The sequence below is a fragment of the Peromyscus leucopus genome, chromosome 1 (genome assembly GCF_004664715.2).
Source record: "Peromyscus leucopus breed LL Stock chromosome 1, UCI_PerLeu_2.1, whole genome shotgun sequence".
In the NCBI taxonomy this organism is placed as follows: Eukaryota; Metazoa; Chordata; class Mammalia; order Rodentia; family Cricetidae; genus Peromyscus; species Peromyscus leucopus.
The window spans coordinates 101,984,320-101,999,207 of NC_051063.1; the positions used below are offsets into that span (position 1 = coordinate 101,984,320).

Genomic DNA, 14,888 nt, shown 5'->3' on the forward strand with positions numbered 1-14,888 from the left:
CACACAAAAAAAAATAAAATAATTAAATTAATCTAAAAACATTTTAAGTCTGTACTTTAGATCCATGGAGTCTGGGTTTGAATCCTAGCATTGCTATTTGCCATCTGTGAGTATTGGGCATGTTTTGACACCTCTTTGTCCTAAATTGCCTGATTTGTAAACAAGAAATACTAAGAGTACTTCTACCCTTGAACGGCAGTGAGGGTCTATGAGATCATCAGGAAATCATAAGGCCCTAGTAATTGTCAATGTGACCAGTTGTTACATGGTTAATGGCCTCCTCAGACAGAGTTAGTTTAGCAGAAGAGAGACTGTCAACTGCCCTGCTCAAACTAGTCAGAAACTGACATTTGGATGGAGGTTTAGCCGAGCATCTGGACCTCAGACCGAGGCAGATCCCATGTTGTAGCTAACTTTGCCCTACTATAAGCTGTAGAACCCTCAGATTCTGCCTGTGCCTAAAGCAGCCACTATAGGAGTCCTGAGGAACCATTCACACACCTATAGCTTTTCCCAGATTAAACCAGTTAGTCGAGAATTGAAGAACAGTATTTCCCTTCATCCTTAGTTGCCCATCTTCTCATGATAGTTCTTGGTCCAGATCACCTAGGAACAGTCAGACCTAAAGAGGGCCTCACAGACCCAAGCCCTTTATGTTATAAGATCAGGAAAAGCCTTCATCCAGTCACTATCATACCTCAGGCCACGACTGACCTAGAGGGAAGGTGGCTGCTCTAGACGGTATCGTTCTGCTCAGTAGCAGAAATAATGATGCAGGCAGATGGTGCAAGGCTCTGGTGCCCAGCCCCCTCAGCCCAGACCTGGCACCTCATCTGTTCACTCACCACAGCTCCAGAGCCTGTGTCTCCTCTCATCTGTTCCTCTGTTAGTAAGAACCATCTCTTGTTCTGCCCACAAAGGCCAGTACTTTATAATCTTCCTGTTAGAAGCAGAGACATAACAGGTCTGCTGGGAACCAGATGCAAATCCAAGAGATTTGCGCAGCTCACCTTGCTGAGGTCCCTGAGCTCTGGGACAGGCAGCTCTGAGAGTTGGTGTGGAAGCACCAGGCAAGTGCTTGAGTACCTGATGAGTTTTCTTAGGGGCACCAGGAGGATGCTCAGATACCTCATACAGAGTGGCTACTCCTCCTGAAGACCCAACCCCATGAAATCCAGTGACAGATGGAGGCAGATGTGGGTAACTAGAGACTGGGGCACACTCTGTCCTTCTGTGGAAGAGACCTTGAAGAAAGCCTGCATCTAGAGAGCATTAGTGTGGTCTGCCAAAGACGAAGCAGTGTAGCCACAAACTCACATCGGTGCTTTAGGCCTAGAAAACTTGGGAGAGAGGAGGAAGACATTTCTCTGCTTAACCCCAAGGTGGTACTTAGGGAATGACAGTGTTGGAAAGCAAAGCTACACTCACGAAGCAGGCTTTCTCTCTCTCTCTCTCTCTCTCTCTCTCTCTCTCTCTCTCTCTCTCTCTCTCTCTCTCTCTCTCTCTCAGCAACGCCCTTGGAAACCATCTGCCGAGCATGAGGTAGTGGAAAACTTTCGGCCTATTTATTTCTGGATCTCTCACCAAATATGTGATTATGAGCAAATGACCTCCTTGATACTTAGTCATTTATGTGATTAGGTGATGGTTGGTCTTCACAGAATCTTCACTATGATAAAATTAGGATGTATGGGGCTGGGAGATGGTATGGAGTGTTTCCTATTCTTCCAGAGGACCAGATTTGGGTTCCCAGCACTCACATCAGGCAGTATAACTGCCTAATAACTCTGGTTCCAGGGTATCCAACATCCTCTTCTGGCTTCCATAGGCACTTGCACACAAGTACACATACACACACACACACACACACACACACACACACACACACACACACACATAAATCAAATAAATCTTGGTTTTTCCAATACTCATTAATCTTGTTTATTTCAGATGTCTTTACTTTATAAAATGACTCTGCACATTTTCTTTTAAAATGAAAACTTTTCATGTGAATTTTTTTTCTTTTTTATTGAGAATTTTGTACATGCATATACTGTGTTTTGATCAACTATATACACCATTCCTTTTCCCCCCAATTCCTCCCCTATTCCCCCACCATTTTTTCTACCAAGTTCATGTGCTTTTTTTAAAAGCACACTGAGTCATTTCAAACTTAAATAAATTAGAATACGTGAAGCTCTTGGGAAAAGACCTATAAACTTTACACACAGTCTTTTGACTTCTCCATAAGACATTAAGAGCTGGCTTTGGTGGTCCATCAAGCCTTCTCTATAACCACATACCACATTAACCTCCCCCTACTCCATGGTCAGAGCTGTAAAAGAATTTTAATTTAGTTTTTTATTAGGGACTATATCAAACTAATTGAGAGAGAGAGAGAGAGAGAGAGAGAGAGAGAGAGAGAGAGAGACCAGTTCTCCAGATATACCTCAAGCAGCCAAGTTATAAGCAAAATTAATCTCACATTCTTTGTACATTTGTTTACATTGTTTGATCATAATGGGGTCTTAAATTTTGAGATCCCATCACTTCCTGGGGGAAGTAGAAGGAGGAAGTTGGGGGTTCCTGGAGGAAGTGGAATACCAATTCTTACCTTGATTTTTTACTATGCCTAGGAAAAATCTGAGCAGTTTTCTAGTGACACTATTTACATTAAATAAGTGGAATTTTTCAAACAAAGGAAGTAATATTCCAGCATGTCTGTTTTTCCATCTACATTGTATCTGCCAAGAGCCACCATTTTTAAACCTGCTCCACTAAGCTATTTCCAAAGCACTACCTATAACCAAGGAACTGTTTTATATCTAACAAGTCCTAATAATGGGGCTTCCCTATGGAAACCATTGGTCTGGAACCTGCATCATCAGTTAGGACAGGTGGTCAGCAGAACTGGGGTATGACCTGTTGAAAGCACAGGTATGGTACCAATTTGGGAATCCCGTCTGCTGTGGTCTGAATGTCTGTGTCTTCGTGAAATTCATACATTAAGATGATGATGATGATGATGATGATGATGATGACAAGAAATGAAGCTGTGGATTAGGATCCTTACAAAAAAGGATTCAAAGAGAAGGAAGGCCTCATCTTGAGAAGAAAGCAAGTAGGAAGCAACAAATCTGCTGCTGCCTTATCTTGGGCTTCCCATTCTTCACAACTATAAAAAAGAAACATGTTTTTTATGAATTACTCAATAGTGACATTTTATTATAGGAACAGAAATCAACAAAGGCCTTGTCTATGAGAGTAAATGGTTATCTGTAGTAGAATATTATTTTAAGGTGTGTTACTTTTGTTTATGTTGCATTTAAAGCTGTGCTACTGTGCCTATGTAAAATACCTGATGGTTTAATAAAGAACTGAATGGCCAATGTCGAGGCAGGAGAAAGGATAGGCAGGGCTGGCAGGCAGAGAGAATAAATAGAAAAAGAAATCTGGGAGGGAGGAAGAAAGAGCAAGAACAAGGAGAAGAGGACGTCTCAAAGAGAGGGCCAGGGGCTGGAGAGATGGCTCAGAGGTTAAGATCACTGGCTGTTCTTCCAGAGGTCCTGAGTTCAATTCCCAGCAACCACATGGTGGCTCACAACCATCAATAATGAGATCTGGTGCCCTCTTCTGGCCTGCAGGGATACACACAGGCAGAACATTGTATACATAGTAAATAAATAAATCTTTTAAAAAAAAAAAAAAAAAAAAAGAAGAGAGGGCCAGCCATCCAGCCACCCAGCCATCCAGCAACACAACCAGCAACAGAGTACGAAAGAAAGGTGTACAGAAACAGAAAAGTAAAAGCCCTGAGGCCAAAGGTAGATGGGATAATTTAAAGTTAAGAAAGCAGGCTAGAAATTGCTCTTTGAGTTTCCATAGTTGAGATACCTTTCTGCATGTTAACAAGTAGGCTGCCAATATTCCCTTTGATTGAAACAATAAAGTTTTCCCTTTGTTTAAAAGAAGAAGAAGAAGAAGAAGAAGAAGAAGAAGAAGAAGAAGAAGAAGAAGAAGAAGAAGAAGAAGAAGAAAACAGGCTAGAAATAAGCCAACCTAAGGCCGGACATTTATAATTAAGAATAACTTCTGTGAGTGATTTATTTGGGAGTTGGGTTGCAGGCTCTCCAAAAGAGCAGAAACAAACAATAAGAGCTATCCCATAATTCTGATGCATGATTAAACCAGCAGCCTTCTATCACCCTCTCTTGTCCCTCCCCCACGCCGGGTGAGCCCTTCCTCTTCCTAACTGGTCCTCTTCCTCCTCTCGTGTCTTTGGAGCGTTAGGTCACTAAATTAGAAATATGCAGAGGATGCCCTTCCTGTCCTGGCCAGAGTGGACCGATCCCTACCACCGGGACAACTTCGATTACTGACACACATTAAAATCGTGGAGACTACGACTAAAACCCAAATTCCACTTTCTCACTTCACTAGCATAGCCAATGTGCTGGATGTTCATGCAATGGCATTATTCCTTCCCAAATAAAGACGTGGGTCATTTCAACAGGAAAAAAAAGGAAGACAAATATCGAAGTACCATCTGCGCATGAAGGGAATTTGGAATGATAGTTTGGATCGTCAAACAATTACTAACGTGGGAGTTACACTATATTATATTAGTCAGTCTGTGTGAGCACGCACCAACACAAGCGTAGGGTGGGCTTGTCAACAGGAACAGAGCGCCATCTAGTGGTAAATAACAAAATGTACCTTATCTTGGGACCCAGGTTCTTTTCTAACCTCCAAAGTTGGCTTTCTCCATGCCTGCAGGAAACAGCAACAGGTCTTCAGGGGTATGAGGCAGAGTCGTTTTCTGATGTCTACAGCTCTCTTCGTCCATTCAGATGCTTGACTCTGTGTTTCATTCTGCTTTCTGGGACTGTTTGTGTTCCTGGAATCAAATCCCACTTCGGTAGTACAATCTAGACAGTTGATGATGTCACCTGGTGGCCTTTCACTCAGAAAATCTCTCTTAAATAGGACTAGAAATTTCAAAGCATGGAATGTCTTTATGCTTCCTAAATATAATAAATATTAAGGAAAATTCAACTGATACTTTTAGCTCAAGTTCTAAGACAGTCCGTGCCTATAAATCTCAACTCCCTTCATTGGCACAACACCTATCTTGACATTCATAAGGAATAAATTTCTCATCTCAGACTATCTGAGAAGCGGGGAGCAAAATCGGAAGATAGAGTGATGGGAAATAAGCATAATTGAAGTACACTGTACAATTAATATATGCTAATAAGAACGGTGGCGAAATCTTTCATCCCAAATTTTAAAGAACTGCCAATCTTGTGAGGAAGGAATCCATTCCTGGAAGTAGTAAGCAGAATGTGATTCCTCTCCATCCAGACCTCTTCTCCCAGATGCTCCAGGTGTGAGGTGAATACCAGCGTCAAAAACGATACATCGATATCCTGTAGGATACATTCTGGGAAATGAGACACGGAGACCTCAGAGAGAAGGGAAGCAGTTCCCTCCGCGGCGGCGCCTGCTCCTGGCAGCCAGCAGCTTCTAGCACCTCTGACCTCTCTCCTCTCACTCCCCGCCCAGACTCCGCCCTCTCTACCCCATCCTCCCTCTGCCGATCAACTCCCGCTCCTCCCCTTGCTCCTCCCGCTTCCTTCTAGACTGGCCTCCGAGAGGAAACTGAAAGTGAAATTTAGAGAGCAGGATTTTGAAAGCGAAGCTGGGAGCCGGTGGCCAACGCTGAGGACCCTGGTAAGGTGAGTAAGGCTGGGATCCCTGGCCCACCTAGGAGTGCTCTCTCCTCCGCCCCAGACTCGAGGAGCCCCTTCCCACCAGCGCCCCCGACCCTGAACCTGCCGGTCCACCTGCTGCTTCTCCTCAGCAGAGTTCTCTAGTTCCAGCCTTGGCGGGCTGTCCACACAGGCCAGTGGAAGCTGGGCTCTGAAAGTGACTTTCCTAGTCCCCTGGAAGGGGCTTTCCTGGTGGCTGGTGCCTGAGCTGAGGAGGGAGCTAGTAAAGGTGGGAGAAGCAGGCTGTGACCCAGCCCAGAGGTCAGGGAAAGTCCTGCCCCTTAAAGAGCCCTGATGGAGGTGAGTGCTAGCCATTTATGTGCAAAAAGTTGAGACAGGTACTAGGCTTGGAGCGGCTAAGAGAAGAGCCCGGCGAGTGCTCCCCACAAATGTGTATGGATGAACACACATATTCATATGTGTGCCTAAACATTTATATAAGGGAACGTGTGGGCACACCTACATTGATGCATTTGTGCTCATTTATATTTTGTATATAAAACACATTAGGATAAATAAAGACAGCTAGGTATATATGTAGATACATACATACATGCACATGCAACCCCAATGACTGGAAATGTGCTCCAAGGTGATGTCATATCAAAATGAACGCACATCTTGAAGTGTACTTACATGAACCTGAGAGGGTAGCCAATGACACACCTAGGCAGTATGGTTCAGCCTACTGTTCATTCACCATACATGTAGCCCATCATATTTGACCAAAATGTCTCATGTAATGAATAACTGCATAGACCTTGGCTCCTAATTCCTGACTCCTGTAGTTATTGTCAAGACTAATAAAGACTGACATAAGCATGTAGCACCCAGGTGGAATATGGAGGGTCCATGGTAAATGTGGTCAATGGTCGGTACTACTACGATGAACTTCTCTGCACCATGGAGGCATGAGATGAGGGGGAGTGTGTGGTTAAAGCCGGGACAGATGTGATGAAGGTAGAATTAGTAACAGCATTATCCCTGCCAGTGTTCTCTGCCTCTTCTGGAGACAGTTTCCCTTCTGCCTGACTGACGGGATCCGTGGGTCAGACTGGAGGAGAGGCTGCTGTTACTCAGCCTGATGCTCCTCCCTTCTTTTGTTTTCCCTCCCATGTCGTTCTCTCACATTTTCTCCTTCGCATTATTTCGGGGAGTTGGGTTTTATCCTGCTTTTGCTCTTGTCATGCGAACTCTCGTTTTATCTCTTCCCTTCCCCACCTCTGCACTCCTCAAGATTCTACAGCCTCAAAGATGTCTCTGGAAAAGATGTGGGAGGATGTCACCTGCTGTGTCTGTCTGGATCCCATGGTGGAGCCTATGAGTATCGAATGTGGCCATAGCTTTTGCAAGGGATGCATTTCTGGTGTTGGGAAAGGTGGGGGCGGTTCATGTCCTGTATGCCGGCAACGCTTTCTGCTCAAAAACCTCAGGCCCAATCGGCACATAGCCAACATGGTAGAAAACCTTAAACAAACAGCCCAGGGTGCCAAGAAGGGGACCCAGGAAGACTGCTGCGTGAAGCATGGAGAGAAACTTCAGGTGTTCTGTGAGGAAGATGGGCAGGCCCTTTGCTGGGTGTGCGACCACTCTGGGAAGCACCGTGACCACACCAGGGTCCCTGTTGAAGAGGCTGCTCGGATATACCAGGTGAGGCCCTAGCACAAAGGCACGCATAGGTATAAAGAAAATGGTCCATGAAGAGTGCTTTGTTCCCCCGAACAGTGGCTGAGAGTCACCCCTACAGCTGAGAAGTTGGAGGATGGAGGGCTATTTTCTTCTTTCACTGAGAGGTACTTGTGCATCAAATACAAGCTTATTTCTCAGGAGCAGAGGCTACGCCAGGGGACTGCTACAAGGTCATGCTTTCTCTGGCTTCCTGGTGGATTAGAAATGTAATGACCCAGATCCCATTACCCCATCAGTGTCGCTCTGTTTTGTAAGACATACTAGGTTTTCCCCCAAAGTCTTCCCAGCCCCCTCCTCCACATCTCTAGCTGAGGACTAACCTGCTACCTTTTTCTACAGGAGAAGCTCTGTGTGGCTTTAGAAAAACTGAGGAAATGGAAAGAGTTGGCCGAAAAGCTGGAAATGGATCTTGAAATGCAAAGAATAGACTGGAAGGTTAGATCCCGAGGATGGGCTGGGTCCCGGGTCTTGACCTCAAGCAAGCATGACTGTGCCTCTCCAAGGGGTGGGAGAGTTGTTATATAGGTCCCTCCCCAAGAACCATCCACACTATATCTCTAGATAGAGAAGAACTAAGGAAGGAGGGAGGGAGGGAAGGAGGGAGAGAGGGAAGGAGGGAGAGAGGGAAAGAGGGAAGCAGGGAGGGAGGGAAGGAAGGAAGGAAGGAAGGAAGGAAGGAAGGAAGGAAGGAAGGAAGGAAGGAAGGAAGGAAGGAAGAGAAGCTTGAAACCAGATGAGATTTCCCCCAATCTTCATAAAAATCAAGAATTACTGGAGAAGTGTAAGAAGGTCATGCCATTCCTTCTGATCCTGTCTCAGTGGATAACAAACAGTCTTGGGCCACCAGAATCAACACTGTAGTTTCTGAGTCTGAGGTATTCTGTGAGAGAATCCCATCTCCTGCGCCCTTTAGACATGACAGAGACTGGTGGGAACAGCCTGCGCGGGATCTATGTAAGTCTGAGGTGGAGGCCCACCTGACTCGGTGGCTGCTTACTGGTGACCCGGTTATTAGTCCAAAGCCTAGTAAAAAACTAAAGCCTGTCACATTGGTGATTTGCTGGTAGAAAACGGGGTACGCATGAAACTGACAAGGAATGCAAGGGGCTCACAAGCAATCACAGACCCCAAAAGAGGAACTGGGATTAGCAAAGACTGGATCAAGCTATGGTGTCAAAACAGGTCATCAGGTGACCCTCCCAAGATGGCAGAGACTACCCTGGGGCCACTGTTGTCCCCAAGGCTTAGGAATAGTACATCGTTGGAAATGGGAACAGGTTTTGCTCTCTGTGACTTGTTGCAATAGAAAGACAAACGGACTCACATGGGCGTTACTGGGTTTTGGAAGAAAGGTTGAGAAAACGTCTGTTGGTGCCAGAAGTTGCTGAAGCTGTAGCTAACAGCCCTAGCTTCAGTGTGCCACTTTCCAGTGCTGTTTCCCTGGTAGTCCCAGAAACCGTGTGCCTGCACGCATGCACATGAGAGCATGCTCTGTGCCTGGGTATGCAGGTGTGCATGCATTCATTCCCAGACATAAACAGAGGGATGGGTGACCAGGGAACAGAAGCACCTCCAGCACCAAAGCCTAGGAAATTGTTATTAAAAATAAAAATGTAAAATTCCTGTCTTTCCCTTGCCACCACAGAGGAACGTGGACACACAGAAGTCAAGGATTCACTCAGAGTTTGTGCACCAGAGTAGCTTGTTGGCCAAGGAAGAGCAGAGGCAGCTGCAGAAACTGGAGAAGGATAAGAGGGAGCACCTGAAACTTCTGGGGGAGAAGGAGGCTGAGCTGGCTGAGAAGAACCAGGCCCTGCAGGAGCTGATCGCAGAGCTGGAGCGGAGGAGCCGGTGCCCCAAGCTTGAGCTACTGCAGGTGCGACCCATGCTCAGGACAAGGAGTAACTTGGGAGAAAACCAGAGCTATCTGGAACCACTCTTAAAGCAAGTGCTACCTTAATCTTTGATATATTCTTAAACTGAAATGTGGACCCAGGAGTGGCTTCCATTCCAGAACCACAGGGTACAGATACAAGAAAAAGTGCTCCATGTAGCAACCCTGGGACAGACATCCCTGGGAAGTGCCTACCTCAGCAGGTGCCAGGTGTGGGAGCAGGAGCATCGCACTTATCACATATCACCCTGATATATAGTATTACACATATTTTAAAGAATTAAATGAGAAAATCCATTCTAGTGCTTAGACAAGAAGCCATAAGAATGTTTTTGAAAATATAATTTACAGATCTGAGCTGTGTCATTTCCTGCCATAGTGATAGGTTATGGGAACCTGTTTTTCTTTCCTGTGCACAGTTTCTCCATTTATGAAGCCCTAGAGGGACTGGGATACCCGAGAGTGCCCCTCACATTAGCCATGGCCGTTGCATTTCCATACTTTATATCTATGAGCTAACCACATGATTCTTCAATTGTTCTGCTTCTGCAAAACAGTCTCACTCTCTCCCCAAATAAATTTAACTTTAAAATAATTTTTTTCCAAAGCATGATAGTTAAGAAATTACATATTGGTGCTACTATTTTTTATAATTTTTTTCCCACAATGATAACTGCAGATTCCTAAACAGCACACAGATGGCTTATCATGATTCAGGTAAGTGCTACTGTGATCCCATTCCATGGATGAGAAAACTAAGGAGCAGAGACATTAATAGGCTTAGTGGGAGAATCAAGTTAAATGATGTCAGTTTAAGTAGTAAGGGGCAAAAGTTAAGATGAAACACATACATAACTGTCTTTTGTTTTGTTTTTTGTTTTGTTTTTTAATTTATTATGTATACAGTGTTCTGTCTTGCATGTGTCCCTGTAGACCAGAAGAGGTCACCAGATCTCATTACAGATGATTGTGAGCCACCATGTGGTTGTTGGAAATTGAACTCGGGACCTCTGAAAGAGCAGTCAGTGTTCTTAACCTCTGAACCATCTCTCCAGCCCGTACATAACTGTTTTTAAAATCCGTGTATATTCTAAAACCATCTTGCATCCACCCGTGATATGTTAGCCTCACGTCGGAACACTATGGACTAGATGATCTCTATGCTTCTTTTCTCACACTGTCCCTAGGTCAGATGCATACAGACATTTCTTTTGGGGTTTGTTCAGGAAAAGCTGATTATATTGGTTTGGTTTGGAAGGCTTTCTCTTGCCTGTCACTAATCTGGGCTCCCTGGTGCCTTTTGACTGAGCCTACAAGGCTGCCAGTTCCAACATTATGCCTGTCACTCTCTGGGGACGAATATTCTCACTTAAGCTCACTCTAAATACAGCAGAGGATTAGCCACAGCACAAGACAAAGCTTTCAACCAACTAACCCTTCCTTCCCAAACAACTCAAGCCCATAAGTGGCAAAGAGCCTTTCTGGATATCCTACCTTAGCCATTCTCTTCCTGAAACTGCTGCTGGGCTTCAATCGAGTTGTGCTTTTATTTTCCTCTTTTACCATCTCCGTGGTCAACGCCCCTCCTCCAAGAACCTAGCCCTTCTAAATTGTTTTCTCAATCAGTCTTTAAACCCTGGTCATATCCTAGCGACAGGCCATGTTAACTTTCTAGATATTCTACGAGCAGTCACATGTCCTTTCTGCTAAGAGCTAGTCAGAATCGTCTATGGCCCGAGGGAATGCTGCAGAGCAGACTCCAGAGAAAACATGGGTGATATCACTTGACACCAGGAGTCAAGTCTCAGTGGTCAGTCAGAAACCCCAGAATTGACTCTATGCCTCTTCTCTCCTCAGGAGGTGACGATTGTCCTGGAAAGGTAAGGAGAGATTTCCTCAGTTAGAAAAGGGAATGGGAAGCATGTGTGCACAGTTATTGAGAAATAGTTATTGCAGTAGACACACATGCACTGGGAGTGTTCCCCATGCCTCCCTGTTCTCAAAGACCTGGTCCTCTCTATAACGTTCTCTGGCCTCAAAAGACTAGTGGACATCTCAGTTGGCGAATTGTCTGATGTAGATAGACTATTTCATCTTTATACAGTAAAGTTCTCACCAAAAAAAAAATAATAATAATAATAATCTGAGTCTGCTGGGACTTTCTAGGTTCTTCACAGAAAAACTCACCTATTAGATGGTTGCCTATAAAATTAAATAGAAGCCACTTAGTAGTGACCTCTGGCTTTGGGAAGAGATGGAGGTTTATTTGAGTTTCCTAGAACTTGGAACTCCTAGATAGAAGCTATTTTTTTTTTCCTTTTACATGGACATCGAATGCATGAGTATTGTAAGTTTGTATTGAATTTAACTATCAGAGTCGTCCAGGAAGGAGATCACTAGGGCCTGGGGTAGAAGACAGGAGTGCCAAGTAAGATTCTCAAACCCTTCTTCCTGTAGGAGTAGATCCTTCAACCTGGACACGTTAGATGTTGCCTCCCCAACCTGACAAGTACGTGCCATGTACCAGGGCGGAAGAAGATGCTGAGGACATGTTGGGGTAAGGTGACTTCTAGGAACTGTGGGCTGGAACATAAGGGGATAACGAGAGTGAAGAGTCGACAGTCATGGGGAGCACAGGGTGCTGGCATGTGGAAGAGGTGGGGGGGGGGGGGGGGCATGGGGCAGGGTGGAGAGGTGGTCATGGGGAGCACAGCATGGTAGCATGTGGAAGAGGTGGTCATGGGGAGCACAGCATGGTGATGGGAAGAGGGGCAGGGGAGCACAGCATGGTAGCATGTGGAAGAGGTGGTCATGGGGAGCACAGCATGGTAGCATGTGGAAGAGGTGGTCATGGGGAGCACAGCATGGCAGCATGTGGAAGAGGTGTTCAGTGAGTACAGGTGGAGCAAATACACATAGGCGAGGTTTCCTCACACATCAGAGGAGAGGCCAGAGTTGCTGTAGGTCATTTTCTCACATGGTGAGTTTCAGGGTCACACCTCACCTTTGAGTTTACATGAATCCCCTCACTACAAGCAAAGACTTGCTGACCCTACCCAGGCTTACCTGTGATCTTCTTTCTGCAGTGCATATTACTCTGGATCAGAACACAGCCAACTCATGGCTCATCATCCCAAAGGATCGGAGACAAGTGAGGATTGGAGATACCCGTCAGAATGTGCCTGAAAATGAGGAGAGATTTAATAATTACCCCATGGTGCTAGGTGCCCAGAGATTCACCTCTGGGAAGATTTACTGGGAGGTAGATGTGACCAGCAAGGAGGCCTGGGATCTGGGGGTTTGCCGAGAATCTGTGAAGAGGAAGGGGCAGTTTTCACTCAGTACTGAGAATGGTTTCTGGACCATTTGGCTATGGAAAAAAGACACCTATGAGGCTGGCACCAGCCCCCAGACCACCCTCCACCTTCAGGTGCCTCCATGCCAAGTTGGGATCTTTGTAGACTATGAGGCTGGCATTGTCTCCTTCTATAACATCACTGACCATGGCTCCCTCATCTACACCTTCTCGGAGTGTGCCTTTGCTGGACCTCTACGGCCCTTCTTCAGTGTCGGTTTCAATGACGATGGAGGAAATGCCGCACCTCTAAAGCTCTGTCCACTAAAGATGTGATGAGGAGGAGCCAGTGCCTACTGACAGCGCTTTCTGGACACTGTTACCTCCTCCTTGTCATGATCAAAGTCCAATGACTACTGAAAGCCGTGTCTGGATACTGTTACTTCCTATTGGTGTTCCTTGGCTGTACACTCTGCCCTTTTGCCCATCCAGTTGAAACCCTTCCACACCCTCATCTCTTTAGAGGAGTCAGGGCCCCAGAATGAAGGCATTAGCTGGGGGCAACAGAAAGTCAATGTCAATTGACCTTCCACTTGAATGTTCCTAACATAGGTTCCTTAATGATTCCCTCCGTTGAAACAGAGTCCTCACAATGGACCCACACTCATCTAGCTCAGTCAAAATCACATTTCTGCCTCCTTTGTGTGACTTATTTTGTTTTCTTTTCTCTATTTCTTGACTGTTACCTTTGGCCAGATACCTGTCTATTCAGAAGGGCTTCCTTCTGTGTCTCAGAATTTTGTCTCAGTCCTTGTTGATAAAGCCCAAAATATGTGTCTTTAACATTGTACATCTTTTGGTTTGGGTTGAGTTTTTTGTTACTGGAGAGGTTGGAGTTTGTTTGTTGCTTTTCCTCCCTGGAATGCCCTATGCACTTCTTCATCTGTAGACTTGGGTCAAGAATATCTTCCAGGGTGACAAACCAGAGCCAGAATAAAGTAGTGAAAGTGTTCAGGCAAGAGCTGAATGTAACACGACAGTATACTCATGTCCCCCACGGTAGCCGCAGTCTAGGCGCCATGTTAGCCTGGTCAGTGAGTCCCTGTAGTTGAATCTCACAAGGAAGAGACAGCTGTGCTCAGAGGCGGACTGTTAGCAGTTTATGGGTGTGCTGTCCCCTGCTTCCATTGTCTCAAAGAACATGAAATTAGTAGCTGACCTAGAACACAAAAAATATCCAGAGCTTCAGAAATACTGTAAGCAGATTTAAGATGAAGGATGGATAAATGCACAATAAGGAAAATAATTCAGCCAGTAGTTCCAGAAGTTTTTCCATACACTGTGAATGGAACCAGTTAGGACCCCACAGCTGTCAGGGTCAAGAAAGTGCAGCTGCTCCCTTGTTCAACTCAAACTGAAGAAACCTCTCGGCTCTAGCAGTGTGGCCTCCCAGGGACCCATGTCAACACAGAACTACAGTAGCTAAAGGTTAGCCTGGGGGTGGTGTGGGAGAATCCTGTGGGAGCAAGCACTAGGGTGAAAAGTGCCCGTGGGTGCAACAGGGCAGAGTACCAAAGCTTACTGCCAAAGACTTACAAGAAGAGAGATGTCTACCTCGGACAGCTCAAAGAATTGTCAAACTAACTGGCTAGGAGGATGAACAGAGGACTATAGACATCCTCGATGCCTCAAATGAAGGCTTTGTGGTACCTAGTGAAGAGGCCCAGGGATGGAACTGGAAGAGTATCGACAGTTGGACCAGAAAAAAAATGTATTTCTTTCATTCCAAATCATGTATAACAATATAATGTTCCCTTTTGTTATCCGTTCTTAAGAAATTCCCTTGTGGCTTTGTTTGTCTTAGAAGTATGCTTTGCAGAAGCCCCCCTCCCTTCTTAATAACTTTGAGGTCAAGCTTTGACCTTGTAGCAGAGCAGTGGGTTTGTCCATTCAGGGGAACAAAGTGGCTGACCCTGGGGTTCACCGTGTGACTGATGGCCACACTGTTTGGACGAAAAGTGGTCTTTGTGGAACGAAATATAAACACTGAACTGAACTTTGAGCTAGTGTAAAGTGTGGCAAAGAATGTTTGGAGAAATAAATACCTTGAGAGTATTTAAAATATGCTTCTGTAACAATTTCAAAATATAAAGTGAAACCTGACAGATTTTTAATTTTTCATAAATTTTTGTAAGCATATAGTAATTTTCATTATTATGCTTTCATGCACACATATCAA

General features: G+C 45.2%; 1 protein-coding gene and 1 long non-coding RNA gene across 2 annotated transcripts; one reads left to right on the forward strand and one right to left on the reverse strand.

Annotated features, from left to right (window-relative positions):
• Positions 1-1,934: 1,934 nt before the first annotated feature.
• On the reverse strand, positions 1,935-5,640 carry LOC114706613. The gene is made up of 3 exons (XR_003736544.2): positions 5,441-5,640; positions 4,717-5,024; positions 1,935-3,175 (listed from the first exon to the last, which is right to left on the reverse strand). It is a non-coding gene; the product is annotated as an uncharacterized LOC114706613 (long non-coding RNA).
• On the forward strand, positions 5,632-13,499 carry Trim21 (tripartite motif containing 21). The gene is given in 8 exon segments (XM_037196761.1): positions 5,632-5,738; positions 7,009-7,421; positions 7,800-7,895; positions 9,106-9,336; positions 11,212-11,234; positions 11,812-11,852; positions 11,855-11,911; positions 12,441-13,499. Coding segments are annotated over 7 exon segments (1,389 nt in total). The 5' UTR covers positions 5,632-5,738; positions 7,009-7,025; the 3' UTR covers positions 12,986-13,499.
• The last annotated feature ends 1,389 nt before the right edge of the window (positions 13,500-14,888 follow it).